Source organism: Chlorocebus sabaeus, chromosome 13 (assembly GCF_047675955.1).
Source record: "Chlorocebus sabaeus isolate Y175 chromosome 13, mChlSab1.0.hap1, whole genome shotgun sequence".
Classification (NCBI taxonomy): domain Eukaryota; kingdom Metazoa; phylum Chordata; class Mammalia; order Primates; family Cercopithecidae; genus Chlorocebus; species Chlorocebus sabaeus.
This window is the reverse complement of record NC_132916.1, coordinates 46,635,453-46,663,387: the sequence shown is the minus strand read 5'-3', so window position 1 is coordinate 46,663,387 and position 27,935 is coordinate 46,635,453. Positions and strand designations below refer to the sequence as shown.

Below are 27,935 nucleotides of genomic sequence, written 5' to 3'. Positions count from 1 at the left end.
AGTGTCTCGCAAATAGTAAATAATCTCGGAAAGGCGAGAAGGGCGCTGTCTCCATCTTGTCTGTATCCGCTGCTCTTGTGACGTTGTGGAGATGGGGAGCGTCCTGGGGCTGTGCTCCATGGCGAGCTGGGTAAGGTGCTTTTTGCGGCCTCTGGGTGCTAGTGGGAGAGACTAAAGAGAAGGCGACCCGAGCCGGGGTTGGGTGAGCCCGGCGGGAATGTGGTGCCCCACCCAACAGGGAGTGCCCTCTCTGTCCCCGTTTTCTTCTCTCTCCTCTCGTCACTCAGAGTTCGCTTCAGAGCTTTGGGTCTTGCGAAGAACTGATCACTGGCCGTAAGGTGTAGTGGCGATGGGAAGATGACCCAAATTGAGGAAGAGAACTAGAATAGTACCCCTCCCCCACCCCTGCTTGGTGAGCGCTGTCTCCCATTCTTTCAGGCCCCTTTTCATGGTTTTGTTTGTATCTGCCTAAGCCATCTCTACGAAGGTCTTTGCTCCTTTCCTTCTGTGGGGTACCCACTCTGTTGTCATCTCTTTCCCGGCGACCTCAGACTGCCGCACTGTCGTTCATGGATTCATGTCGCCCTCTTTGTTCTGTGGCGCAGATTATGATTAAAAAGTGCTTGTCGTCATTTGGGACCGCGTGGCAGTAATGTTAATGTGGTAATATTGTTTTTGAAACAAGTAGTCATAGCTCTGCCATGACTGTTTGAAGTGTCAATTTCAAATTTCAGCTTAAAATTGAAATTTCAGATGACACGCACATGTTTTGTGCCTAAAGACCAAATTGTCATTAGGCACAAGGCATGCGTGTGTCATCTGAAATTTCATGCTTAATTCGCTGTACACTGCATTTTCATTAAAGGGTTGTTAGAGTAGAACTACTTTCAGTATAGTGGCAAGACTTTGGTCCATATGGCACAAATTTATTTCAGTTTGTTTAAGATAATCTCTGCCTCCTCCAAAATAGTAGGCAAAACATTGGCAGTGCAGTTAATAAAAGATATTTGTAATTTTAGGCGAGGTAGTTGGATTGAAATCACTTTTCTTTAGTCTGGAATTTCTTAATTCTGTTTCTAACAATTGCTTTTCTGACTTCCCAAATAATTCCGTTATATATACTCTTTTCAAAAAGGTTTTCATATGTCTTGAACTAAAAATGTTGAATTTTAATCAAATAATGATGTGGAGATTATTACTCCAGCCAGTCTGTTCTCTTGATTACATGATATTTCTTCTTGCACGGAAACCTGGAATATTTTCTCTCAAGATATTAGAGAGTTTAATTATTGACTTTCATACAAAGGCATATTTAGTGTAATAAACAGTTTTGAAAGCTGATAATTGATTATCATGTAAGATTGTTTTCATCGGTTTTTATTGGAAGATGTTACGCAGTTTAATTTGTAATGTCTTATCTTGCCCACTTATGAAGTAGGCATGCTGTAGTTTTTTTTGTATATAATAGAGATTTAAAAGATGAGATATATGTTTTCCGTTTTACAATATAGATCGCCACCTTTATTGATTAGAAGAATGTCCGTGATAAAATTGACACTACCTTTTAGTTTCTGTGTTAATAGCGAAGTAAATTAAAAAGGTAGCAGCAGTGAGGCAGTTTTTTAGAGACGGGGGTCTTAGTGTGTTGGCCGGGCTGAAGTGCACGGGATAGTCGTAGTGAACTGCAGCTTGGAACTCCTGGGCTCAAGTCTTAGTACCTCAGCCTCCCAGGTAGCTGGGACTACAGGCAGGTGCTACTGTGCCCGGTTTGGAATTTATTTTATTGTTTGCAGTTTCAGTAATCCTTTTCCCTTTTCTTCTTGTGCCTCTGTCTCTATTCATTAATTGTTTGATTTTAGTGCAGGCCGATAGTCATTGAAGGGAACCATCTCTTCCACATTCTTAACAGTTAATGTGCTCATTTACTTAGAGGTTTTGATGAAATTACAATTTATTCAACTTTTCCAAAGTAACATTCAGGGCCTGCCGCGGTGGCTCACGTCTGAAATCCCAGCACTTTGGGAGGATGAGGTGGATGGATCACTTGATGTCCGGAGTTGGAGACTAGTCTGGGCAATATGGTGAAACCCCATCTCTACTAAAAATACAAAAAAATTAGCTGGGCATGGTGGCACATGCCTGTAGTCCCAGCTACTCGGGAGGCTGAGGCAGGAGAATTGCTTGAACCGGGAGACAGAGGTTGCAGTGAGCCGAGATCATGCCACTGCACTCTAGCCTGGGCAACAGAGCAAGACTGCGTCTCAGAAAAGAAAACAAAACAAAACAAAACAAAACAAAAATTAGACGGTTGTGGTGGCGCACGACTGTAATCCCAGCTACTCGGGTGGCTGAGGCAGGAGAATCGCTTAAGTCCAGGAGGCAGAGGCTGCAGTGAGCCAAGATGGTGCCACTTCTCCGCAGCCTGGGCAACAGAGTGAGACACTGTGTCCAAAACGAAACAAAACAAAAAACAGACCAAAAAAAAAGTAACATTCAAATCATTAAATTAGATCAGGTAAGCCAGAATTAAAAACAAACCAGCCTCATTCGTTGTTAGTACAAGTTTCTGCAGGCTTAATCAAATTTAGTAAGATTTTTCCTTATTTGTAAAATAATTGTAGAAAATGGCTAAACTAAAAAGAGATAAATTATGTGTAATAGCACTGAGCAGAAATTGGAGTGTTAAATTGTTCACTTTTTGTTTGCAGCTAAGAGGCCTAGAGTTAGATTGATTATAATCCTTGGTTCATGGCAGTATAATTTTTTATTCATGCATGGTTGTTTCTTTTTTCGATTGGTAATTACTTCAAACATTATAAACATCATACCAACTAATCCTATAACTACAACATTACCAATCACTAATACCTACTTACATGCTTTTCCCCATCCCAGTCTCAACATTGATATTAGTGAGTAGACAGAATTGATTTTTTTTTTGAATGACTGAACCTTACCTATCAAGATATTTAATGTAGTTAAGTCGTTAAGAACTAGTGATTACTAAGTGCGTATTTTTTGCCAACCTCTCCTAAATTTTTGTTAATACAGTGACTTGTTTTATAGAAATAATTTATAGTTGCTATGAATGGTCAAGCAATGCAGAGTAGAAGTTAAATAAAAATGTCCCCTCAAAATCTTCCTTCTCTCACAATGCATGGGTGCATTGTGTATTTGTATACACGTGGGTGGATGAATAGACAAAAGTACATTCTTAGGAATGGCAACATTTTAGACATTTTTAAGCAAAGCATTGAAATTAATTTTTCTTGAATTTAACAAAAGAAAAAAGTAATTCTTGAATGTTAACATTTGTCAGAAGAGTTTCCTAAAAAGATTCTTCTAAGGAGATGTTTCTATAGCAGTGATTCTCAACTGGACACAGTTTGGCTCCCCAGTGGGCATTTGGCAATACCTGCAGACATTTTTCATTGTCACAACCTGGGGTGAGGGGTGCCACTAGCATCTAGTTAGTTGGTAGAGGACAGGGATGCTGCTAAATCTACAATGTATAGGATAGCCCCCAACAACAAATAATTATTCAACCCAAAATATCAATAATACCATGGTTAAGAAAGCCTGTTTTAAGTTTAAGAAAAACATTGTATAAAACATTGAAGTTGGAGTAAATTTTTAAGGACATTTTAATTTTAGATTCACTTCTCTGAAAAGTGGAATAAATCAATATTCACCCATTCCCCTAGTTCCCAGGGTTAATTAATTGTATGATTTTTAAATTTTTTAATTCATAATTCTGTATGTACATATTTCTCTGTGTGCTTAAGAAAAATAGTACCACTCCCATTTCCACCCTTTGGAGACAGTATTTCTTTTGGTATTTATTGCCACATTTCTAATTAACATGCATATAGTGTATTCTTGATTTTATTTGTTTGTTTTAGACACTGTCTTCTATGGAAGATGAAGATTGAGCAATCATCCCTTGATTTCAACTGGCCCTCATCCCTACCCCCACCAAAATCACATACACTCATTGATGTCCCCATAGCTTTCCATAATACTAAATAATTGTGGTAAATGAACATTATTGTGACTATTTATGTAAGTTTCTATCTGTAAAGCTATAGTAAGCACTTAAATATTAGTTCTTTATTTGTGTAATGCTCTTCATAGGTCAACCTTGTAACAAATATACAAAGACTTTTCCTTTCATGCACAAAATTTTGTGTTCATTGGTTTACTTTCTTTTCTTTTTTTGACAGAATCTTGCTCCATTGCCCAGGCTGGAGTGCAGTGGTGCAAGCTCACTGCGACTTTGGCCTTCCAGGTTCAAGGGATTCGCTTGCCTTAGCCTCCTGAGTAGCTGGGATTACAGGCATATGCCACCACACCCAGCTAATTTTTGTATTTTAGTAGAGATGGGATTTTGCCATGTTGGCTAGGCTGGTCTCATAACTCCTGGCCTCAAGTGATCCACCTGCCTTGGCCTCCCAAAGTGCTGGGATTATAGGTGTGAACCACTGCGCCCAGCCTATTTTCAGTGTGTTTAAATTATTTGACCTCAGACTTTTCCTCAGCTGTATGCATCTCTGAATAAGTTCAGATACATGTCATGATTGATCGAACCTTGGAGGTTATCTCTCCCAGAATCATCTGACCTACTCTAGTCTATAGTCACTGTTTTCATCCTGGATCTCACTTTATCCTCAAATGAGGATGTACATTTCCTCTCTCTTAGGTTGAAACCCTTTTTTTCTTCACTGCTTGTTTTCTTGTGGTTGACAACCATGTTTTGGTGTAGTGCTTCTTGACAGAAGCACATAGGAGGTACACTTTGGTCATAGAATTCTAGATTGGAAGTCATTTTCCCTCAGAATTTTGATGCTCCTTTGTAGACTTGCAGTGTTGTTGCTGGGTATTCTGAAGTCATTTTAGAAACTTTTTCTGTATGACCTCTCCATCCTTCTCTTCTCCACCAGTTAATTACATTTCTTGAGTTATTTAATTTTCCCACCTGTATTTTCTACATTGATTTTCTGTTATTCAGATAATGTGCTTCCTGGACTGAAACTCTACGTTTCTTCCTTTCTGCTTTCCATCTCATTGGCTTTTTGCACTGCTTTCTGAGAAATTTCCTTGATTGTTTTCAGAACTTCCATTGAATTTTGTTTTTTAAGTTTTTTTATTGACTGACTGGACTTCTGTTGAATTTTTAAACTTCTGCTATAGGGGCAGTGTGCTCACGCCTATAATCTTAGCACTTTGGAAGGCCAAGGTAGGCAGATCAGTTGAGCTCAGGAGTTGGAGACCAGCCTTGGCAACATGGCAAAACCGTGTCTCTACAAAAAATACAAAAAAATTAGCCAGGCGTGGGGGTGTGTGCTTGTGGTCCCAGCTACACCCAGCACATCTGTGATCCCAGCTTCTGTGGAGGCTGAGGTGGGGGATCACCTAAACCCAGGGAGGTTGAGGCTGCAGTAAGCTGTAATCATGTCACTGCACTTTAGTAAAGGCTGCACTCCAGCCTGGGCAACAGAGCAAGACTGTCTCAAAAAACAACAACAAAAACTTCTGCTATAACATTTTTAATTACCAGAGGTTTGTTTTGTTCTCTGTTTCACGTAGTCTTGCTTTGTCGCCCAGGATGGAGCGTAGTGGTGTGATCTTGGCTCACTGAAACTTATACCTCCCAAATTCAAGCAATTCTTAAGCCTCAGCCTTCTGAGTAACTGGGACTACAGGCATGCACCACCATGCCTGGGTAATTTTTGTATTTTTAGTAGAGACTGTTTCACCATGTTGGCCAGGCTGGTCTTGAACTCCTGACCTCAAGTGATCTGTCAAGCTCAGCCTCCCAAAGTGCTGGGATTACAGATGTGAGCCACCATTCCTGGCCTCTGTTCCATTTTTATAGCATCCTGTGTTTGTTTCATGGAAGCAATCTTTCTCCCTTTTTTATTTTTTTTTATTTTTTTTTATTTTTTGAGACGGAGTCTCGCTCTGTCGCCCAGGCTGGAGTGCAGTGGCCGGATCGCAGCTCACTGCAAGCTCCGCCTCCCGGGTTCACACCATTCTCCTGCCTCAGCCTCCCGAGTAGCTGGGATTACAGGCGCCCGCCACCTCGCCCGGCTAGTTTTTTGTATTTTTTAGTAGAGACGGGGTTTCACCGTGTTAGCCAGGATGGTCTCGATCTCCTGACCTCGTGATCCGCCCGTCTCGGCCTCCCAAAGTGCTGGGATTACAGGCTTGAGCCACCGCGCCCGGCTCTCCCTTTTTTAAAAAAACTTTATTTTTATCTTTACGATGTATGCTACACTATATAATTAATATACTTTGTAAGTATATTAGAAATATTAGATTTTTTTATGCTTTTATGTTTGAATATAATTTCTTTTCAAGTTACTCCTATCCACTCCACCCACTTTCATTGATCTTAGTGTTTTCCTCAGTATTCAATGGTCAGTAGTTATTTGTTCATATTTAGGAGTGGGACACTCAAGAGCTTGGTGTAGGACTTGTCAGCTGTGACTACAGTGAAGTGATCTGGCTGAACCAGTTTATTGTGGAAGCCTGATGCAGATATTTATCTAGGGCTATTGATAGATCCAGGGTACACTTCCAGTCTCTAACCTGAGGAATATACTTGCATTGTGGAAGGCAAGTGAGGGAAAGAATGATGAGGTTCTTCACATTCAGTACATAAAATTTGATTTAATTTTATATTTTTAGTATGGAACCCCTTTTGTCAACTCTTCTTGGTGTTCCCCTGTCAAACCTCATGTTTTATCCTTTTTAGTTGGTTAGTGCAAGAAATGGAATGAAATCTGGGAGTCTTAACTACTCTTTGAAAAGACATTCAACCAATCATCTATTTTTACTCTACCCTTAGTACCACTTACAGAGACTCCTGGTGCCACCAGTTCCTGAACTGTTTGGGTGTTCCGCTGAATAAATTGTGTTGCTTGTTAACTTTTTCCTTTGATAACTTAGAATTCAGCTTTCTCTGTTAAGGCTGTTACTACCTCGTACTTTCTACTTTCCAGATGTGTTCTCCTAGTTCTTTTTGACTTTTATATTTTATTACTTATTTTTTAAAGAAAAAAAAAAAAACCCAAACCTTTATTTTTTATTTGATTGGGATTTCTACGGGGAACATAGGTAAATTAATATATTCAGTCTGCCATCTTTAACCAGAAACACTTTGTACTATCATTTTTATGTCGCTATTATGTTGTACCATAGAAACGTTGACTGGGGACATTCTATGTTTTAATAAGCCGTCCAGGTAATTCTGGTAGTTGTTACAGTTTGAGAACCAGTGCTCTAAACTTAAGTGGATGCAAAGCTCTCTACCAGTCCTTGGCTTACCATTGCTTTGCTCTAATTTTTTATTTTAATGTCATCTCCTAATTGACCACATTTTGTCATCCGTAGATTTTTCAAAAAGGATTTATGGGTGCTGGAATCTTTGGTTTTTGAAAGTGTCTGCTAAATTCTTGAGAGACATATAGTATATGAATTTCCTTCAGAACTTTGTAGTTATTTCTGTATTGTATTCTGTCTCATATCAGCCTGGTTTCCACACCCTCCCTAAACAACTCTGCACATGCATAGGTGATTTGTTTCTTCTGCCTGAGTAGCTGAAGAGTTTTTCTTTATTTTAGAAATTAAATAACCAGATAAGTCTGAGTTTAAATCTTTTATCACTTTTTTTCCTCTTCTCAAAAAGTAGTGTGCTCTTTTGATTCACAGATTATTTTTCCATCTAAGGAATTTTTCTTATATTAGATCTGTGAATATCCTTTAATTCATTTATTTAGGGTATTCTCTATTTTAAGGACTTTTTTTTTAAAGTATAATTTATATACAGTAGAATTTACTCTTTGTAATATACAGTTCCATGAGTTTTGACAAGTGCATCTAGTCATGTAACCATTTTGGAACATTGATCATCCTAAAAAATTGCACTGTCCTGTCCTTGGCAACCCCTATTTTCTGTCTTTAGGATTTTGCCTTTCTAGAGTGTCATATTAATGGAATCCTACAATATATAGTTTTTGAGTCTGGCTTCTTATTAGCACATAATTCATCTGAGTTTCATTCTCCATATGTTTTTATTGTTAGTATTGTTTTTGTTTGGATATACCACAATTTATCCATTCACCGTTTGAGGAGCCTTTCTAGGTTTTGATGATTACAAATAAAGTAGCTATAAGCATTCCCATAAAGATTTTTTTTGTGTGATTATAAGGTCTTATTTCACTTGAATAAATATCTGAGTGTGGATTTGCTTATTCATACAGTAAGTGCATGTTTGACTTAAAAATAAGAAACAAACTGGTTTCCAAAATGGTTGTACCATTTTTCATTCTCACCACCAAAGTAAGAGAGTTCTAGTCACTCTGCATTCTTGTCAGTAGTTGGTATCATCAGTTTATTTCCTTTTAGCCGTTCTAATATGCATGTAGTAGTATCTCTGATTTTAATGTACGTTTCCCTAATAATGATATTGAGCACTTTTTCTTTGCTTATTTGCTGTCTATATGCCTTTGATTAAAGTATCTGTTTAAATATTTTGCCCATTTTTTAATTGAGTTGTATGTTTTCTTATTACTGAGTTTTTAGAGTTCCTTTTATATTCTGGATGCCAATGATTTACCATATACCTCACTTGCAAATATTTTCAAGTTTATGGCTTGCTTTTTCATTCTCAGCAGTGTGTTTTAAAGAGCAAAAATTCTTAATTTTAATGAAGCCCAATTCATTTGTTTTTCTATTGTGAGTCCTTTTTTTAATATGGTATCCAGGAAATCTTAGTTTTCGTATATGGCTTGATTATGGCTTAAGGTTAACTTTTTAAAAAATGTATGAATAGCCAGTTATTTCAGCACCATTTATTAAAAAGATTATCCTTTCCATAGTGAATTGCTTTGGTATCTTTGTCAAAAATCCTTTGATCATATTTGCATCAGTCTATTTCTGAACTTCATTGTATTCTGCTTACTGTGTCCACCCTTTTCCCTGTATCACTCTAATTACTGTCACTTTAATGCTAGTCTTGAAATCAGGTAGTGTGTCTTTTAACTTTGCTCTTTTTTCAGACTTGTTTGAGCTATTCTAGTGTTTTTGCCTTTTCAGCTAGTTTATTTCTGTAAATCTGATAGTGGGATTGTGATTGGAATTAGACTGAATCTATAGATAAGTTTGGAAAGACCTGATATCTTGAAAATAATTGTCTTCCAATCCATGAACTCTGTATATTTTGCCATTCATTTAGGTCTTTGATTTCTTTCACCAATGTTTTGTAGTTTTCATTATTTGAGATCTTTTCTGTTTTGTTAGATTTATAACTATTTTCTTTATTATTTCAGTTGTTACTAATATGTAGAAACATGATTGATTTGTGTATATTGACTTTTTATCATGTGACCTTGAAGAGTTAGTTGTAGTTGCATTTTTGTAGGTTCTTTGTGGGGTATTTTTGTTGTTGTTGTTTTTTGTTTGTTTTATTTTGTTATCATCCAGACTCAAGTGCAGTGGCACTATCATAGCTTACTATATCCTTGAACTCCTAGGCTCAAATGGTCCTCCTGCCTCAGCTTCCCAAATTGCTGGGATTACGGGTGTAAGCCATGGTTCATGGCCCTCTTTGGGATTTTCTATGTAGACGGTTGTGCTACATGTGAAGGGGGCAGTTTCGTGTCTTCCATTCCAATTTTTATGTTTTAGTTTTTTTCTTACCTTGTTATATTGACTGGGACCTCCAGTGTGAAGTTGAATTCAAATGGTGAGAGAGGTATTTTGCCTTGTTTGATATCTTACGGGGAAAGCATTCAGACTTCCATCATCAATTATGGATGACAGCTATAGATATTTATAAATGCCATTTATCAAATTAAGGATGTTATCTTCTGTTCCTTGTTGACAGTTTATATCATGAATCGGTATTTAATTTTGTCAAATGGTTTTTCTATATCTATTGAGATGACCATGTTTTTTCTTTAGTCTGTTTTTACAGTCGAGTTCATTGGTTGATTTTTAAAAGCGGAACCAACCTTGCTTTTCCAGGCTAAACTCTACCTGGTCACAATATGTTACCCTTTTTATATACTTTCATATTGTTGTTTTTGACTTGCTAAAATATCATTAAGAAGTTTTTGTTTATGTTTATGAGGGATATTTGTCTATTATTTTCTTATGATGTCTTTGGATTTAGTCTCAGTAATTCTGGCCCATTTTTTTAAATAAGAAGAATGTATCTATTTACTGCTTCTTTTCTTCTTTTGTATGCAAATCCAAATTTCTGTCTGGTATAATTTTCTTTCTTGGAGGATTTCCTTCAACATCTCTGGCAGTTTAAGTCTGCTTGTTTGGATTATTTTGTCTTTTCTATTCCTGAAAATGGTCTTTATTTCGCCTTAATTTTTGGAAGATATTTTCACTGAATACAAAATTCTGTTTATATATTTTTTCTTTCAGTACTAATTTTAGGCTTGAACCGTTTCTTACTAGAAGTGTGATTTATTTCTTTGTTCCTCAGTTTATAATGTACATTTTATTTTTCTGCCTACTTTTAAGATTTTTCTAATTATTACTTTTTTAAAGTAATTTGATTATGATGTGACTTGGTATGGTTTTCATGTTTATTTTGGTAGGGCTTTGTTGAGTTTCCTGGATCTGTGAATTAATAGTTTTCATAAAATTGGAAAAATTTTGGCAGTTACTTCCTCAAAAGCACCCTTGTATCTGTTCCCTCCAGTTCACTTCTCTCCAATTGAAGTTCATCTCTAATTTCACTTATATTAGGCTATTTAAAGTTGTCTCACGATATTCCGATCTTGTTATTTTTATTTCTTTTTCATTTTGGATCATTTAGTTTCTTATGTCTTTAGGTTCATTATTAATCTTTTCTTCTGTCTTGTCGATATTTAGGGGGCTTATTTTGTCATCTGGAGAAGTACAATATGGGTCTTAATTTTAAATTATCTTGCATGTCTGTCCGTAACATGATCAAGTTTTCCTCTACCTCCTTGAGCATGTGAAATAATATACTTACAATAATACTACAGTGCCCTATTTATAAATGATCTCAGTTATCTGTATCATTTCCAGGTTGATATTGACTGATTGATCCTCATTATAGGTTGTATTTTTCTTTTTTTTGCCTGCCTGCTAATTTTTTGTTAGCTGTCCAGTGTAAATTTTTCCTTGATCAGTGCTGGATATACTTTTATTAAAAAATATATATATATTATTGGGCTTTCATCTTTGACTTGGGTGATTTTACTTAGAGACAGTGTGATCTTTTTATTTGCCTTTAGGTTTCGTTAAGTGCAACTAGTGCAGCCTTCAGTTTGATGGCTGATTTTTCTCCAGTATTAATTGCCTTCTGATATCTCTACCCAATGCCTCATGGATTACAAAGTTTTTTACCTCTGGGTAGTAAAATTCCCAGACCCTCCCTGCAGTGGACGTTCTCCCCAGGCAGAAATAAGGGCCAGTTGACCGGGCAAGGTGGGCCACGCCTGCAATCCCAGCACTTTGGGAGGCCGAGGTAGGCGATCACCTGAGGTCAGGAGTTTGAGACCAGCCTGGCCAACATGGTGAAACCCCGTCTCTACTAAAAATACAAAAATTAGCTGGGTGTGGTGGTGTACACCTGCAATCCCAGCTACTCAGGAGGCTGAGGCAGGAGAATCCTACAAACCCGGGGTGGGGGCGGGGAAGGTTGCAGTGACCGGAGATCGCACTACTGCACTCCATCGTGGGCGACAGAAGGAGACTCTGTCAATCGATCAATTGGTAAAATAAGGGCCAGTCATAGGGCTCACATTGTCTCCTCTTAGAAATTACTGCTTGACATTGCCCGTTGTTCATTGTCTGAAAAACTTGTTTTTTCCATTGTTTAAGTCAGGAGGATAAGTCTGGTCATGGTTTCTCCATCTTGACCTGAATTTATAGTGATTTTCCCAAGCCTTTTTTCATCAGTAATTTTATTTTTACCTATGTCTGTTTTGTTTCTTGATAGTTATTAGTTGTCTGTTTTTCCCCTTCTCATTTCTTTAGCCCTTTGATTCCCACTTTCCATTGTGTTCTGTTCTTATTTCATTTTTAAGGTCTCCTTTTTTTAAAAAAAAAAAATTTTGTTATTTTTCTGTAGCTCAAATGAAATACTGGTAGGGAATTTCCTTACTGGATTATATTTATTTCAGACTGAATTCTTCATATGCCTTATATTTTCTTCATTCCTTTTTCTGAGGGGAGATGTTTATGTTTAATTTTTGCTAAAGTATATTTGCATAGTTGCCATGACATTTATTTCTGTCTTGTGGACGTTTAATATAAAGCGGCTTTATTCTTACCTTATATTGGTTGGTGTAGTGCTCTAGCTTCTACAACTTCCCGTACTGTGATATCTAAGACTGTTTTCCCCTAGAGTTGTAATTCTAGGGCTGGAAGATCTGGTTCATCCACCTTCTAGAAGTCTGACATCTCAGCCCAGGTTATGATATTATGAGAATATTTACTCTGTGGCTTTCTTAGATACTGGTAAATACTCTGTACCAGTGTTCCTCTCTCCTGGACAGGAAGATACTCTGTTCCCTTGGGAGCATGCTGCTAGTTTAGTGTGGTGGTCAGTGGAGAAGGTTAGCTAGCCCCAGTTGTATTATTATCCTTTTTGGCTCACTCTAGTTGTAGTTTTCATTATTATCACTATCACCAGTTCAAAAGAAGGAAAACATATCAATTCACTTTTTTTTTCCTCCCTGGATGTATTTGAGAATCCTCAGAATTTTGTGTATTCATCAGTCTAGTATCTGGGGGCTAAAGGGCAGGGGCTGGAGGTTGTGGGTTTAGCAGCTGTGCTACTCATGAATATTCCATTTCTTTTCTTATTTAAACTTTGGTTACTACTGATGATTTTTTCCCCCTTTTTGTTTTAGCTGATTTGTTCATTTTACTTGTCATAGAGTCCAAAGGCTTTTTTGTCTTTAGTCCTTTTTAGAAGTTGCTAAGTTTTGTGGTATATAGATAATTTATATGAACCAAATACCTTATGTCCCTTGATGTAATTCCTTTTAGTCTTTTTTCTTTTTTGGATAGAATGTCAGTTTTCATTGTATCATTTTAAGATCTACTGATTTACTGGCTTTTAATAATATTTTTAATAATATTCTTTTTCCCAGATACCATGTTTGTGTGGAAGTGCCCCGTGTTTGCTATGCCGATGCTGTCCTAGTGGAAACAACTCCACTGTAACTAGATTGATCTATGCACTTTTCTTGCTTGTTGGAGTATGTGTAGCTTGTGTAATGTTGATACCAGGAATGGAAGAACAACTGAATAAGGTTAGTCTCATTTCTTATTTATTGATTAACTGAGGCTATAGGGTATATATGTATATGAATAAAACTGATTCAGGGATATTGTAAACAGAATAATATAGGATAAGACAGTATGTAATCCTAGTTGTAGTTCATAATCTTTTAGGAAAAACAAAGATAATATACGTTAGCTTGTTAAGTTCTTTGATGGTGGTACAGGAAATGTACTGTGGTAATACACAGAAGTATAATTCTTAATCAGGTGTCAGAATCTCAGTGGGTCATGGAAAAAAGGATATTCTAAGAATGATTAGAACTTTCATATACAGAGATTGAAAAATAGAAAGCATAATGAGTATAAAAGAGCTTTTTGAGCAAAGTATCTGTACTTTAGGAAGATTAATCTTACAATTAATAAAGTATAAAAGTCAAGCAGTTAAATATGGAGGCTGTTGCAGTGGTATAATCAAGAAGAGAATAGAGAACCTGAAGTAAGATTTTATGGATGTAAAATTGACTGAACCTGGCACTGAAATATTGGCAGTGATGGAATCATTTATAACAACCAGGCTCTGATCCTAGAAAACTGGGAGGAAAGTGTTGCTATTAACCCAGAAAGAAAAATTTTTAGAGAGAGTCAGGTTGTGGAAGGAGATGGGGAACATGTAATAAATTTAGCTTCTAACATGTTGACTTGGTGGTATTGTATCATGTACATGTGTATATTCATATATATATATATATATATGTATGTCTTAGTTCAGGCTGCTATAACAAGAATATCATAGGCTGGGTGGCTTAAGACAACAAAAATTTATCTATCAGTTTTGGAGGCTGAAAGTCCGAGATCAAGGGGCCACCATGGTCAAGTTCTGGTGAGGGTCTTATTCCTGGTTTACACATGGTCATCTTACATTGTTGAGAGAAAGCAGCAGCTCTCTTCTATCTGTTTTTATAAGGGCATTAATCCCATCCTGAGGGCTCTACCCTCATGATTTAATTACCACCTAAAGACCCTATCTCCCACTATCCTCCCATTGAGGGTTAGGCTTTTAGCATTTAATTTTGGGTAGACACAAACATGAAGTCCATAATAATATAGAGTAGCAAGTAGAAAACATGAAGGAATTTAAAAGAAATCACAGCTAGAGATTGCCTTGAGGATAGAAATCGAATGTTGAAACCATGGCATCATATGCTGAAGATCATTCAAAGTGAGCAGAGCTAGAACTTTGCCAAAATCTCTTACTTAAGGGAGTTAGTGGAGAAAGGAAAACCTGGTTCTGATCCTAAAAGACTGGGAGGGAAGGGATAACAGAAAAGAACAAAACAAATGTACAGGTTCTAGGAAGAAAGTTTTAAGAATGACAGGGATAGTGTCTACATAAAAATGAGATTAAGGAATGTGCTTAAGCAGTAGCCTTTGGATTTGAAAACTAGTACATGACTAGTGTGCTGAAAAAGCAGTTCTTTTTAGAGTGCTGGGACTGGAAGGAGTGGGAGGAAATAATTTATTCTTATATATATGAATAATAGATGTATTAATAGTTTTGAACAGTAGTCTCAGAAATAGCACTTACACTACCAAAACAAGTATATCATGCTATTCAAGTAGAATGCAAGTTTTTAAAATGTAGGACAAATCTGTAACTCAAAGTAAGCATCCAGCATAGAGTTGGTATTATAGTTTATGATTTGCTTAGATGGGGATTTAACTCTTTTTTCCCCACTGGATGTGATTCAAATGTATCAGACTCATCTTGAGTACATATTCATCCTAAATTGTAAAGCAAATTCCAGTTTTCTAAACGTTTACTTAAACTATTTGATTACATATAATTTTTACTTAATGAAAAAATGATGGATCAAACCCTTTTGTTTTTCTAGATTCCTGGATTTTGTGAGAATGAGAAAGGTGTTGTCCCTTGTAATATTTTGGTTGGCTATAAAGCTGTATATCGTTTGTGCTTTGGTTTGGCTATGTTCTATCTTCTTCTCTCTTTACTAATGATCAAAGTGAAGAGTAGCAGTGATCCTAGAGCTGCAGTGCACAATGGGTAAGTTTTCAAATAAGCTTCAATATAAAAGCCTGGGTAGCCTCTTATTGGTAATTGCATTTATCTAAGGAAACCTTAAGGTAAAATAAACTTATACAATTTGTAGAATTACTTTATTCATGAATGATAGGGTGAGAAAATCTTGTTTTTACTGGAGAATGTCAGACTTTGTATATTAAATAATAGCTATAATAACCTCTGATCCACAGTGTTTTATATTTTCATCCTAAAAAAGAGACTCTGTTATATTTGTGACTACTAAGGGAATAGCTATTTCTCCTTCTCCTCTTAACTTTTGGTGGACCAGTCCACTTACATGGAACTCTCAGTTCCCTAGACCCAGAGAGCAGATTTTTCTAGGTTGGTTGTATTAGACAACCCGGAAACTTCAGGGTTTATTTATCAATCTTCCTTCATATAGAGCACTACTTCTGGTACCCTTATTTGACTGTTTTAATATCTGCTGTTGCTTATCTAGTAACATGTGCTACCAAAGACAAAAGGAATAAACAAGTAGAATATAAATATTAATGAGAAAATATGTGACAGGTTGATTATCTTTTATTGTTCCTTTAGTCATTGATTATTTTGTTAAATTATTAGAGTTTTAGATGGAGGCATTTATCATGTGTTTATAAAAACTATTCATTTATACAGTTCACCTTATACTTTGATATATTATCCCACTTATGTGAAATAAGCCTGTCAAATGGAACTAACATTCTCGTTTTTTCATAATGAATGAGTGAGAAATACATCTTTCTCAAAATGGTCTTAAAAGCAGTTTATATAATTGTTGTCTTTTCTGATAATCAAGTGTATTAGATTTCTCTAGAGGGACAGAACTAATAGGATAGATAGATATATATACAAAGCGGAGTTTATTAAGTATTAATTTACATGATCTCAAGGTCCCACAATAGGCCGTCTGCAAGCTGAGGAGCAAGGAGAGCCAGTCCGAGTCCCAAAACTGAAGAACTTGAAGCCTGATGTTCAAAGACAGGGAGCATCCAGCATGGGAGAAAGATGTAGGCTGGGAACCTAGGCCAGTCTAGTCTTCACTTTTTTTTTTTTTTTATGCCTGCTTTATATTCTAGCCCTGCTGGCAGCTGATTAGATGGTGCTCACCCAGATTAAGGGTGGGTCTGCCTTCCCCAGCCCACTGACTCAAATGTTAATCTCCTTTGGCAACACCCTCACAGACACATCCAGCATCAGTACTTTGCATCCTTCAATCCAATAAAGTTGACACTCAGTATTAACCATCACAAGTCAGTACTTTGCATCCTTGAATTCAAGTTGACACTCAATATTAACTATCAGAAGTCTACCCATTGTCAACTTGAACCCGAATACACCTTCTGAGACCATACATAATCTGCAAATAAAGACAAAAATAAGGTCATACAACTAACCTTACAACTGAAAACACACCAGTCCCCAACCCAAATACTATTACATAGAGTTAACAATACTTAAATGCTGATGTGAAGTCAATAATCTTATGTCACATGATAAAGGAGAAAGGAAAATGAAAATATTTTCTTAGTACGAGTATATGCATGCATGAACATGTTTTTGACAAAACGAGGAAGTACTCATGACAATTACAGCCCTCATTTCTGCAGCTGGACATGTAGTCGTAGCTGGTATTGATGATTGCCTTCTGCTACCCATTCTTTATTCCCTTTGCCTTCAGCAAGCAACTCAGCAGGTCGTGGTTTTTTTCCTGGTGGAGTGACCCAATGATCTCCATCAGTACCTGCTTTAACTGGGGACCACAGTGATGTTTTGGGTATCCTGGAATCAATGTCAACTCAGAGCCAGTGTCCAGTAGTCCCTGAAATGTCTTATCATTTCCCTTTCTTTTCCAGCCATTTGCTCTGATGCTTCCTCTAGCGCAGTCTGGGCTTTAATCCATTCCTTTCACATTTTGACTTGCCTTTCTTACCAGATTTTTTTTTTGCTTTGTTCTTTCCAATTGGAAAGATCTATAACATAAGCTTGGGTTCATGGTAATGGTTAATTTCACTCTCTCTCCAAACTAAGTTATCTAAATACGATGATTACCTTGTTTTGTAGTTACAAATATGGCTACACTCCAGATCATCATAATATCCTCAGAAAGAAGTAGAACATTCACATAAAGAGGAGCTATTTGTTAAGATGCAGTTAAATGATTTCATATATGAAATTATTTGATGAATGAATGTTTATTAATAAAAATTATGTTTCTTTTTGTTTTAGATTTTGGTTCTTTAAATTTGCTGCAGCAATTGCAATTATTATTGGGGCATTCTTCATTCCAGAAGGAACTTTTACAACCGGTAAGAAATCCTTTTTACGTTGTTTGACGTTGATATTTTATAAAGGAATCTGAAATAATTGTTACCTGGAACTATAACTCTAATTGTTTGTCTTTTTGGTGGGGGTGTGTGTGTGTGTTTTCCCAGTTAGCAAAATCAAGATGTTCATACAAAATTTTATTTTCCTTTTTGTGTACTGTGATTTTTAAAGGAATTGATAAAAATCGAACTAATCAATCACTTATGTATGCTTTTTTTTCCCTTTCAGTGTGGTTTTATGTAGGCATGGCAGGTGCCTTTTGTTTCATCCTCATACAATTAGTCTTACTTATTGATTTTGCACATTCATGGAATGAATCATGGGTTGAAAAAATGGAAGAAGGGAACTCAAGATGTTGGTATGCAGGTAAGCTTTTGTCGCAGAACAACTTCAGTATAGTTTAACTTTGAAGTCAAGAATAGATATGTAGGCTAGGTAAATCACTTGGGATTTTTATGATCTAATTTCCTATGAAGAGGTTTTTAATTTAAACTTTCTGAGTGTCAAAATATCACATTGTATCAGCAACTTGGTGATCAGATCTTTTAGCAGGTTAACTGGGAACATAACCCAAGAACCAGGAAAGAATCTGAAAGAACCTGAATACAAAGCATGTGCACTTTATAGTCTGATTTTCTAGCCTACGTGGGTTAAAGGTAAAATATTAAAAGCAAGAGGATTGCTAGGAATAGATGAACACACAGTGATACAATTCATAAACAGCAGCAAATAAAAAATATAAAAAGCAACTTGGACGTTTTATATAAGTGCAAAGGATGCTTTTATGTGCATCAATAACAACTAAAGGAATTCGTGTAGTAATGTAACTAATGGTTATTTTTAATGATGAGGTCGAGTTCTTTGGGGTTATACTTGAACACAGATATCACAATTCAGATGCTTACAGGACCAAACCAGGTAACAAAAATGAGGGAACAGGAAGACAAAGTTTAAGTGATAAGAGTTGTCCAAATAGTAGGGACTACAATGAGTTCAAGAGTATGAATGCCCCATCTAAAGTGCATTGCTACTGCTCAGCTCCATTTATTAGTTGCCTTGTGGGAATGTGAACTCAGTATTGCTTGATTTTTCTAATGTTTTTCAAAATAAGTCATAAATCTGGATTTTCATGCTAAATGACCTGAGTTTCAGCTAAAAAAAATTTTAAATTGGAGTGCAAACCAAATCCGTTTCTGCTGGCCTAATACTCCTCTCACACAACTAATTTATGGTGTTTGATCTCAGTGGTTCAAGTTAAAATAATTTGGTGCTCAAAGAAACAAGCTTTAGTCATTTGGAAATTTCACTTACATTGAATACCTTGTTCTCTAAATGCAAAATCTAATGCAAGGGTTTCTGTCTCTTTTGTTCCCTGCTGTATCCCCAGGGCCTGGAACGCAGGCATTCAATAAATATTTGTTGGATGGATCCCCTGTCAGTGAGGCAAATCTACATAAATACTTGTATATTAAGCACATATTAGCATAAAGGCTAAACAACTTGTGTATGTTGAAATTTACATAGAAAAAGCATAGGTTGACTTATTAAATAATAATGACTTACCTTTGCATAATATGTATCTTTTAAGATTTTAGTTCATGAGGAAAAGCATCATTGTTATGAGGGCTTAACATTAACAATGAAAATAATTTTCTTAATGCCCTTGTTTACAACTGAGTGATAATGGTTCTTTAAGAATCTTAAGTAATATTCCTCTTATAGTTATTTTTCGTTATTTTGAAAATAATGGCTAACATGTAAACGTAGTTTGTAAACTCTAATATAGATATTACTAATAAATCATATTAGTTTCTTACTAACTTGCCATCCTTGCAAATGTGTAATAGTGAGATATGTGTAAAAACTAGAATTCTTAAGCAATAAAGGTCAGAATTAATTTTCTTTCCTGCTTTTATAAGCCTTTATAAGCCTTTATAATGCTGACAATGTTAGTTGCTTAAAATATATTTTTTGACAAAATGACAGATTGTTTATAAAACAGGTCCCATTTCTAATTGCTGATATTTCTGATAAAAAGCTAATTATCCAATTATATTTCTTTCACAGCCTTGTTATCAGCTACAGCTCTGAATTATCTGCTGTCTTTAGTTGCTATCGTCCTGTTCTTTGTCTACTACACTCATCCAGCCAGTTGTTCAGAAAACAAGGCGTTCATCAGTGTCAACATGCTCCTCTGCGTTGGTGCTTCTGTAATGTCTATACTGCCAAAAATCCAAGTATGCCCTTTAAAGCATTAGCTTTTATGAAGCTTGTACCTTTTTAAGTTTTCAAAAATCTAGAATGATGTCTAGAATATTTACCTGTGTTGCTTAATATATTGTATACATGTATATATTATTTTTTTTTTTTTGGTAGGAATCACAACCAAGATCTGGTTTATTACAGTCTTCAGTGATTACAGTCTACACAATGTATTTGACATGGTCGGCTATGACCAATGAACCAGGTGTGTTTTGTTTATATTATGTGTTTCTAAAGGTTCTGCAGTTGTTGTTGTTTTTCCAGAAATTGTCTTTTGGTAAGATTAAATTACTTAAAAATTAGGCTCCCAGAGGAATAAAGTATAAAAAGTTTTCATCTTTGATGTATTACTATTTCTTCCCTTAGTTTCTTCCATCACTAACAAAATTATAAGAAGGTTACATGTATACCTAAGAGAAATTGTGAGTTCATTTTCAGAGCACCACAATAAAAGAAACATCACAGTAAAGCAAGTCAAGAATTTTTTGGTTTCCCAATGCATATAAAACTTTTGTTTATCTTACACTGTAGTTTGTTAAGTGTGCCATAGCATTATATCTAGAAAAACAATGTACATTCCTTAATTTGAAAGTACTTTATTTCCAAAAAATGCTGACAGTCATCTGAGCCTTCATCGAGTTGTAATCTTTTTGCTGATAGGAGGTCTTGCCTCAATGTTGATGGCTGCTGACCGAACAGGGTGTTGGTTGCTGCAGGTTGTGGTGGCTGTTTTTGTATCTTTAAACTAAGACAACAGTGAAGTTTGCCCATTGATGGACTTTTCCTTTCACAAAATATTTCTCTGTAGCATATGATGCTGTTTGATGGCATTTGACCCAGAGTAGAGTTTCTTTCCAAATTGGAGTCAATCCTCTTAAACCTGCTGCTGCTTTATTAACTAAGTTTATGTAAATTCTAACTCCTTTGTTGTCATTTCAATAATATTCATAGCATCTTCATCAGGAGTAGATTCCATCTCAAAAAACTACTTTGTTTGTCCGTAAGAAGCAACTCCTTATCATTCAGGTTTGATAATGAAACTGCAGCAATTCAGTCACATCTTCAGGTTCCACTTATTAGTTCTCTTGCTCTCTCTACCATATCTGTAGCTACTTCCTCCACTAAAGTCTTGAAATCCTCAAGTCATCCATGAGGGTTAGAATCAGCTTCTTTCAAACTCCTGTTAATGTTGATATTTTGACATTTTCCCATGATTCATGAATGTTCTTAATAGCATCTAGAATGGTGAATCTTTTCCAGAAGGTTTTCAGTTTACTTTGCCCACCCAGATCCATCAGATGAATTACTCTATGGCAGCTATAGCCTTACAAAATACATTTCTTAAATAATAAGATTTAAATGTTCAAATTACTCCTTTTTTCCATGGGCTGCAGAATAAATACTGTGTTAGCAGACATGAAAATATTAATCTCCCTGTACATCTCTGTCAGAGCTTTTGGGTGACCCAGGTGCATTGTCAGTGAGTAGTAATGTTTTGAACGGATCTTTCTTTTAGCAGTAAGTCCCAACAATGAGCTTAAAATATTCCATAAACCATATTTTCAACAGATGTGCTGTCATCTAGCCTTTTTTCTATTCATAGAGAGGCTGAATAGACTTAGTAGAATTCTTAAGGGCCCTAGGACTTTTGGAATGATAAACAAACATTGGCTTTCTCTTAAAATCACTGTCTGCATTAGCCCCCAACAAGAGAGTCAGCCTATCCTTTTAAGCTTTGAAGCCAGGCATTGACTGACTTCTCTATAGCTATGAAAGTCCTAGATTATATCTTCTTCCAGTAGAAATCTGTTTTGTCTTTTTTGAAAATCTGTTGTTTGGTGTAGCTGCTTTCTCTTTTCTTATTTTTATTTTTTTGAGATGGAATGTCACTCTTGTTGCCCAGGCTGGAGTACGATGGTGAGATCCCCGCTTGCTGCAACTTCTGCCTCCTGGTTAAGCCATTCTCCTGCCTCAGTCTCCTGAGTAGCTGGGATTACAGACCTGCGCCACCACACCCAGCTAATTTTGTATTTTTAGTACAGATGGGTTTCACCATGTTAGCCAGGCTGGTCTCGAACTCCTGACCTCAGTTGATCCACCCGCCTCAGCCTCCCAAAGTGCTGAGATTATAGGCGTGAGCCACCACGCCTGGCCAGTGTAGCTACTTTGATTAATTTTGTTGGCTAGATTTTCAGGATGACTTGCTGTAGCTTCTGCATCAGCACTTAGGTTCACCTTATACTTTTATGTTATGGAGACAGTTTCTTTCCTTAAACCTCAAGAACCTACACCATCTAGTTTGAAACTTTTCTTCTGCTTCATTATCTCTCTCAGCCTTAATAAACTTGAAGCGAGAGATAGGGCCTTGCTCTGCATTAGGCTTTGGCTTAAGAGAATGCTCTGCTAGTTTGATCTTCTATCCAGGTCACTAAAACTTTCTCCTCCATATCAGCAATAAGACTGCTTTGCTTTCTTATCTATTATTTGTGTGTTCATGTTCACTGGAGTGGCACTTTTAATACCCTTCAAGAACTCTCTCTTTTCTTTGCATTTGCAACTCAGCTAACTGGCACAGAAGGCCTAGCTTTTGACCTGTCTCAGCTTTTGGCATGATTTCCTTACTAAGCTTAATCATTTCTAGCTTTTGATTTTAAGTGAGAAAGGGAAGACTCTTTCACTTGAACAGTTAGAGGCCATTGCAGCGTTGTTAATTGGCCTAATTTCCATATGGTTGTGTCTTGAAATAGGCCGGAGGAGAGGGATAGAGACAAGGAAATGGCTGGTTGGTGGAGCAGTCAGAACACACACAATGTTTGTTATTTCACCATCTTATATGAGTGTGATTTGTGGTGCCGCAAAGAAATTACAACAGTAACATAATAGGTCACTGTAGAGAGATCACCATAACAGATTAGTTAATAATAATGAAAAATTGTGAAATAGTACGAGAATTAGCAAAATGTGAAACAGACACAAAGTGAGTACATACTGTTAGAAAAAATGGAACCAATAGACTTGTTTAATGCAGAGTTGCCACAAACCTTCAATTTGTAAAAAGAACAGTATCTGTGAAATGCTAAAAAAAAAAACACACACACACACAAAGCACAATAAAACAAGGTATGTCTGTGTAAGAAACTGGGTGAAATTATAAGGAAGGTATCTAATTTGCATAGAGCGTATGATCGTTGTATATAGAAAGACAAGCTCTTCAAATTCCTCTTGTTCAATTGTGAACAGTGTAATTTTTTCACATTATTAAATTACTCTTCTAGCCTGTGACTACCTTACAATTGAATTTGATAATTGGGCTTTGTAATGCATCTTATTATAGACTAGTTATATTGCATACCATGAGAATAGAATATGTTGAAAGGGGACAAATTAGAATAGAAAAAAATTATTACCTATTAAAAGAAAGAAAATGATCTCTTTTCCTAAAAAATGTATCTGATGTTACATGAATCTCACTGAGTTTACAAACTGAAGGTATTTTATCATGGGTACTTTATAACTTGGAGACCAAGATATTTTTTTTTGTTTTTTGTTTTGATGTATTACAGAAAGATTTCTATTTTTTTTTCCAGGTAAGTGGTTAGAAAAAAATTACTAGTAATTGGCTTTAGAGAAGGAAATAGCCTTACTTAATTGGCTTTAAGATAAGAGTCATTTTCATTAGTAAGATGGAGTTTGACAGATCTGGCTTTGTGGGAGAAAAATACGTATTTTAGATACTGTAGTGAGTATTTCACCAATCATACTTTTTTATTTTATTTTATTTTATTTTATTTTATTATTTTATTTTATTTTGAGACAGAGTCTTGCTCTGTCGTCAGGAGGCTGGAATGCAGTGGCGTGATCTCGGCTCACTGCAACCTCCGCCTCCCAGGTTCGAGTCATTCTGCCTCAGCCTCCCAAGTAGCTGGGACTACAGGTGCACGCCACTACGCTCAGATAATTTTTGTATTTTTAGTAGAAAAGAGGTTTCACCATGTTGGCCAGGATGATCTCGATCTCTTGACCTTGTGATCCGCCCGCCTCGGCCTCCCAAAGTGCTGGGATTACAGGCATGAGCCACCGCGCCCGGCCTACTTTCTTCTTTATAAAAATAAAACTGAGTAAGCAAGCAGTAGGTTGTTACACCTTATTGGGTAATTCCCCCGAGGCATTTGCTGGAGTCCTTATAACTGGTTTTTGTGTAAGCCGTCTTGCTTTTTTAACAATGTGCTGTATCAAATGGATAAGCTTCATAAAGTCCATTTCATAATCTCAACATACGATAGAAAAGTCAGTGCATTGTGGTTTATAATCTCTGAATTTTCTTTCTAAATCTACTAGAATTATACTAACCTTGGAAAGGTCATCTATATTCCTGATTGTAGAGGTAATTCTCTCTCAGATTCATATGTTGTTGAAAATTAAATGATATAACTTTTCCAGGTACTTCTATAAAATCAGAATTATAACACTTCAGAGGTCTTATTCATAAGTGCAAGGTGTCTTCAGTTATTTTTGTTATACTGATGCCTTTTCCAGCAATTGTTTTTCAGTTTGCAGGTGTATAGAGAGTTAAACATAACTTTTGTTTGCTCTGAAAAACATTTTTTTAATATATTCTAACATTTTAATTTGACTTTATGTTACAGAAACAAATTGCAACCCAAGTCTACTAAGCATAATTGGCTACAATACAACAAGCACTGTCCCAAAGGAAGGGCAATCAGTCCAGTGGTGGCATGCTCAAGGAATTATAGGACTAATCCTCTTTTTGTTGTGTGTATTTTATTCCAGGTAGGAAAAACTATGGAATTTTTTTCTTTAAACAAGAAGTCTAGCTGTTTGTTTATGAATCATTTCTTTTAAAAATATTCTTTTCTCTCTCTCCTCCTAAACTCTCTTTCATACAGCATCCGTACTTCAAACAATAGTCAGGTTAATAAACTGACTTTAACAAGTGATGAATCTACATTAATAGAAGATGGTGGAGCTAGAAGTGATGGATCACTGGAGGATGGTGACGATGTTCACCGAGCTGTAGATAATGAAAGGGATGGTGTCACTTACAGTTATTCCTTCTTTCACTTCATGCTTTTCCTGGCTTCACTTTATATCATGATGACCCTTACCAACTGGTACAGGTATTTATATTTCATGAAAACTCTGGATGTGTGAATTCTGATGGCGTTTTTATGATTCTCTTGTGAAACCATGATGTGATATGAAGTACTTTTTATCCTCTGATAATATTTCAAAATGTACAGCTAAATGAATAGTGAGATTAGCATGAGAAATGCAATCTTTACTTCCTTGCTTTAACGGTAACTGAAACATTGAAATAGTTCCAAATCTTGGAGAGGTTAAAATAAAAATTTTCATGAAACTAATACTTTTTTTTTTTTTTTTTTAACAAAATCCATGTTGATAGGGGATCTAACATAACGTTTTTTTCAATCCTGTAAACATAGTGAAGTAAAGGATACATCCTTTTTTCTGTTTTGTTTGAACTGTTATTAAAAGCTCTGAAAATTTTTAAATTTAAGTATGAATTCATTAACATAGATTCTTAGAATTCTTACAAGCTACAATTTATGCTTTTTCTTTTTTATCACTTCAAACTTAATCCATAAATCTTTTTCTTTTAAGAGGAAGGTAGTGATTTATAGTGTTTTCATTTTTGAAAGTTCTGGTTTTGTCCAAATGACTACTGAACGATTTGGTCAAAGATTCAGATTGAACTATGCAGTTGGGGAAGTTTTGTTTTTAATAACTTTTTAATGCATAATATTCATAAACAATTTGTAAGAAGGCCTTCAGTATCAGCAAAAGATGGAGGAAAAAGATTATTCTTTGTTGTATTTCTTTGAGTACAGCCTTTACTGATTTTTATTATTGAAAACAATAAATTTTTAAAATTCCTATACTGTTGCGTATTCAGCTATAAGGATCCAGCTGGTTCTTTTTTTTTTTTTTTTTTGAGACGGAGTCTTGCTCTGTCGCCCAAGCTGGAGTGCAGTGGCGCGATCCTGGCTCACTGCAAGCTCCGCCTCCTGGGTTTACGCCATTCTCCTTCCCCAGCCTCCCAAGTAGCTGGGACTACAAGCGCCCGCCACCGCGCCCGGCTCATTTTTTTTTTGTATTTTTAGTAGAGACGGGGTTTCACCGTGGTCTCGATCTCCTGACCTTGTGATCCGCCCGCCTCGGCCTCCCAAACCAGCTGGTTCTTAATTCAGATCCTTGGCTGTCAGATAACAGTAGATATTAAGGCTTTATACCAGAAGGATTCTGGTGTATTTCATTAACTCAAAAATCAGTTAAACTTGAGATATATTTCCTTCCCAGTCTCTTAATTCTTTCTTTTTTTAAGGAGATGTCTCTGAGTCATACCAGTCTCTTAATTCTGAGAAGGCAGGGGCGAGGGGCGGGGTAGAAATCAGGTGAGGAGTTCCATATACACTTTGAATAATCTTATGTAATAGTGACATTTATCCAGAGGTCACATTCAGTTTCTCTTCTAATAACATGGCAGACATGCATAAAGTGCTTCAGAGATTATGCAAAATAACTATTTCAGAGGCCTGTGTACTTTACTCCATTAAAGGAAATAACAGATTTTTACCTTCACACTAGCAGTGTGGAAAGAAAGGGAGCAGATTAGATGCAGCAATGATATATCTGAAATCACAAACTATATACAAAGAACACTTCTGAATTAATGAAGCTTCGTAGCTTGATGGCTGATAATTCAACCCACTTGCCCCTTTTTAATAATTTTCCCTGAAATTTTAGGTATGAACCCTCTCGTGAGATGAAAAGTCAGTGGACAGCTGTCTGGGTGAAAATCTCTTCCAGTTGGATTGGCATCGTGCTGTATGTTTGGACACTCGTGGCACCACTTGTTCTTACAAATCGTGATTTTGACTGAGTGGGACTTCTAGCATGAAAGTCCCACTTTGATTATTGCTTATTTGAAAACAGTATTTCCAACTTTTGTAAAGTTGTGTATGTTTGTGCTTCCCATGTAACTTCTCCAGTGTTCTGGCATGAATTAGATTTTACTGCTTGTCATTTTATTTGTTATTTTCTTGCCAAGTGCATTGATATGTGAAGTAGAATGAATTGCAGAGGGAAAGTTTTATGAATATGGTGATGAGTTAGTAAAAGTGGACATTATTGGGCTTATTCTGTGCTCTATACTTGTGAAATGAAGAGTAAAAACAAAATTGCTTGACTATTTTAAAATTATGTTAGACCTTAAGCTGTTTTAGGAAGCATTAAAGCAAATGTATGGCTGCCTTTTGAAATATTTGATGTGTTGCCTGGTAGGATACTGCAAAGAACATGGCTTATTTTAAAATTTATACACGTCACTTAAATGCCAATTGTCTGAAAAATCTTAGAAGGTTTTACCCTTGATATGGGACTTACACAGGTAGGGAGTGTTCAGTGGACAATAGTGTAGGTTATGGATGGAGGTTTGAGTACTTAATTGAATAATGAGTAAATAATCTTACGTGGGTAGAGATGGCCTTTGCCAACAAAGTGAACTGTTGGTTGTTTTAAACTCATGAGGTATGGGTTCAGTGGTGATGTTTGGAACTCTGAAGGATTTAGACAAGGTTTTGAAAAGGATAATCATGGGTTAGAAGGAAGTGTTTGAAATTCACTTTGAAAGTTAGTTTTGGGCCAGCATGGTAGCTCACCCTTGTAATCCCAGCACTTTGGGAGGCTGAGGTGGGTGGATTACTTGAGCCCAGGAATTCGAGACCAGCCTGGATAACATGGTGAAACCCCATTTCTACAAAAAATAAGCTGGGCTTTGTAGCATGTGCCTGTGGTCCCAGCTACTGAGGAGGCTGAAGTGGGAGGATTGCTTGAGCCCAGGAGGCAGAGGTTGCAGTGAGCCAAGGTCACGCCACTGTACTCCAGCCTGGGCAACAAAGGAAGACAAAAAAAAAAAAAGGATTGAAAATCAAAGGAGGCAAAA

The 27,935-nt window shown here is 36.3% G+C and overlaps 1 protein-coding gene across 1 annotated transcript; it reads left to right on the top strand.

The window, feature by feature from the left end:
* Position 1: 1 nt before the first annotated feature.
* On the top strand, positions 2-27,935 carry SERINC1 (serine incorporator 1). Its single transcript, XM_008007194.3, has 10 exons — positions 2-130; positions 13,149-13,310; positions 15,174-15,343; positions 17,591-17,670; positions 17,918-18,055; positions 19,757-19,926; positions 20,066-20,156; positions 24,598-24,742; positions 24,859-25,089; positions 26,738-27,935. Exons 1-10 carry the CDS (start codon positions 92-94, stop codon positions 26,871-26,873), a joined length of 1,362 nt encoding a protein of 453 aa, XP_008005385.3. The 5' UTR covers positions 2-91; the 3' UTR covers positions 26,874-27,935.

Coding starts and splice junctions, on each gene's coding strand:
- SERINC1 (XM_008007194.3), top strand. CDS start 92: ATGGGGAGCGTCCTGGGGCTGTGCTCCATGGCGAGCTGG. Junction 17,671..17,917: donor AGAAGGAACTTTTACAACCG/GTAAGAAATCCT, acceptor TTTCCCTTTCAG/TGTGGTTTTATGTAGGCATG. Junction 20,157..24,597: donor GGCTATGACCAATGAACCAG/GTGTGTTTTGTT, acceptor TTTATGTTACAG/AAACAAATTGCAACCCAAGT.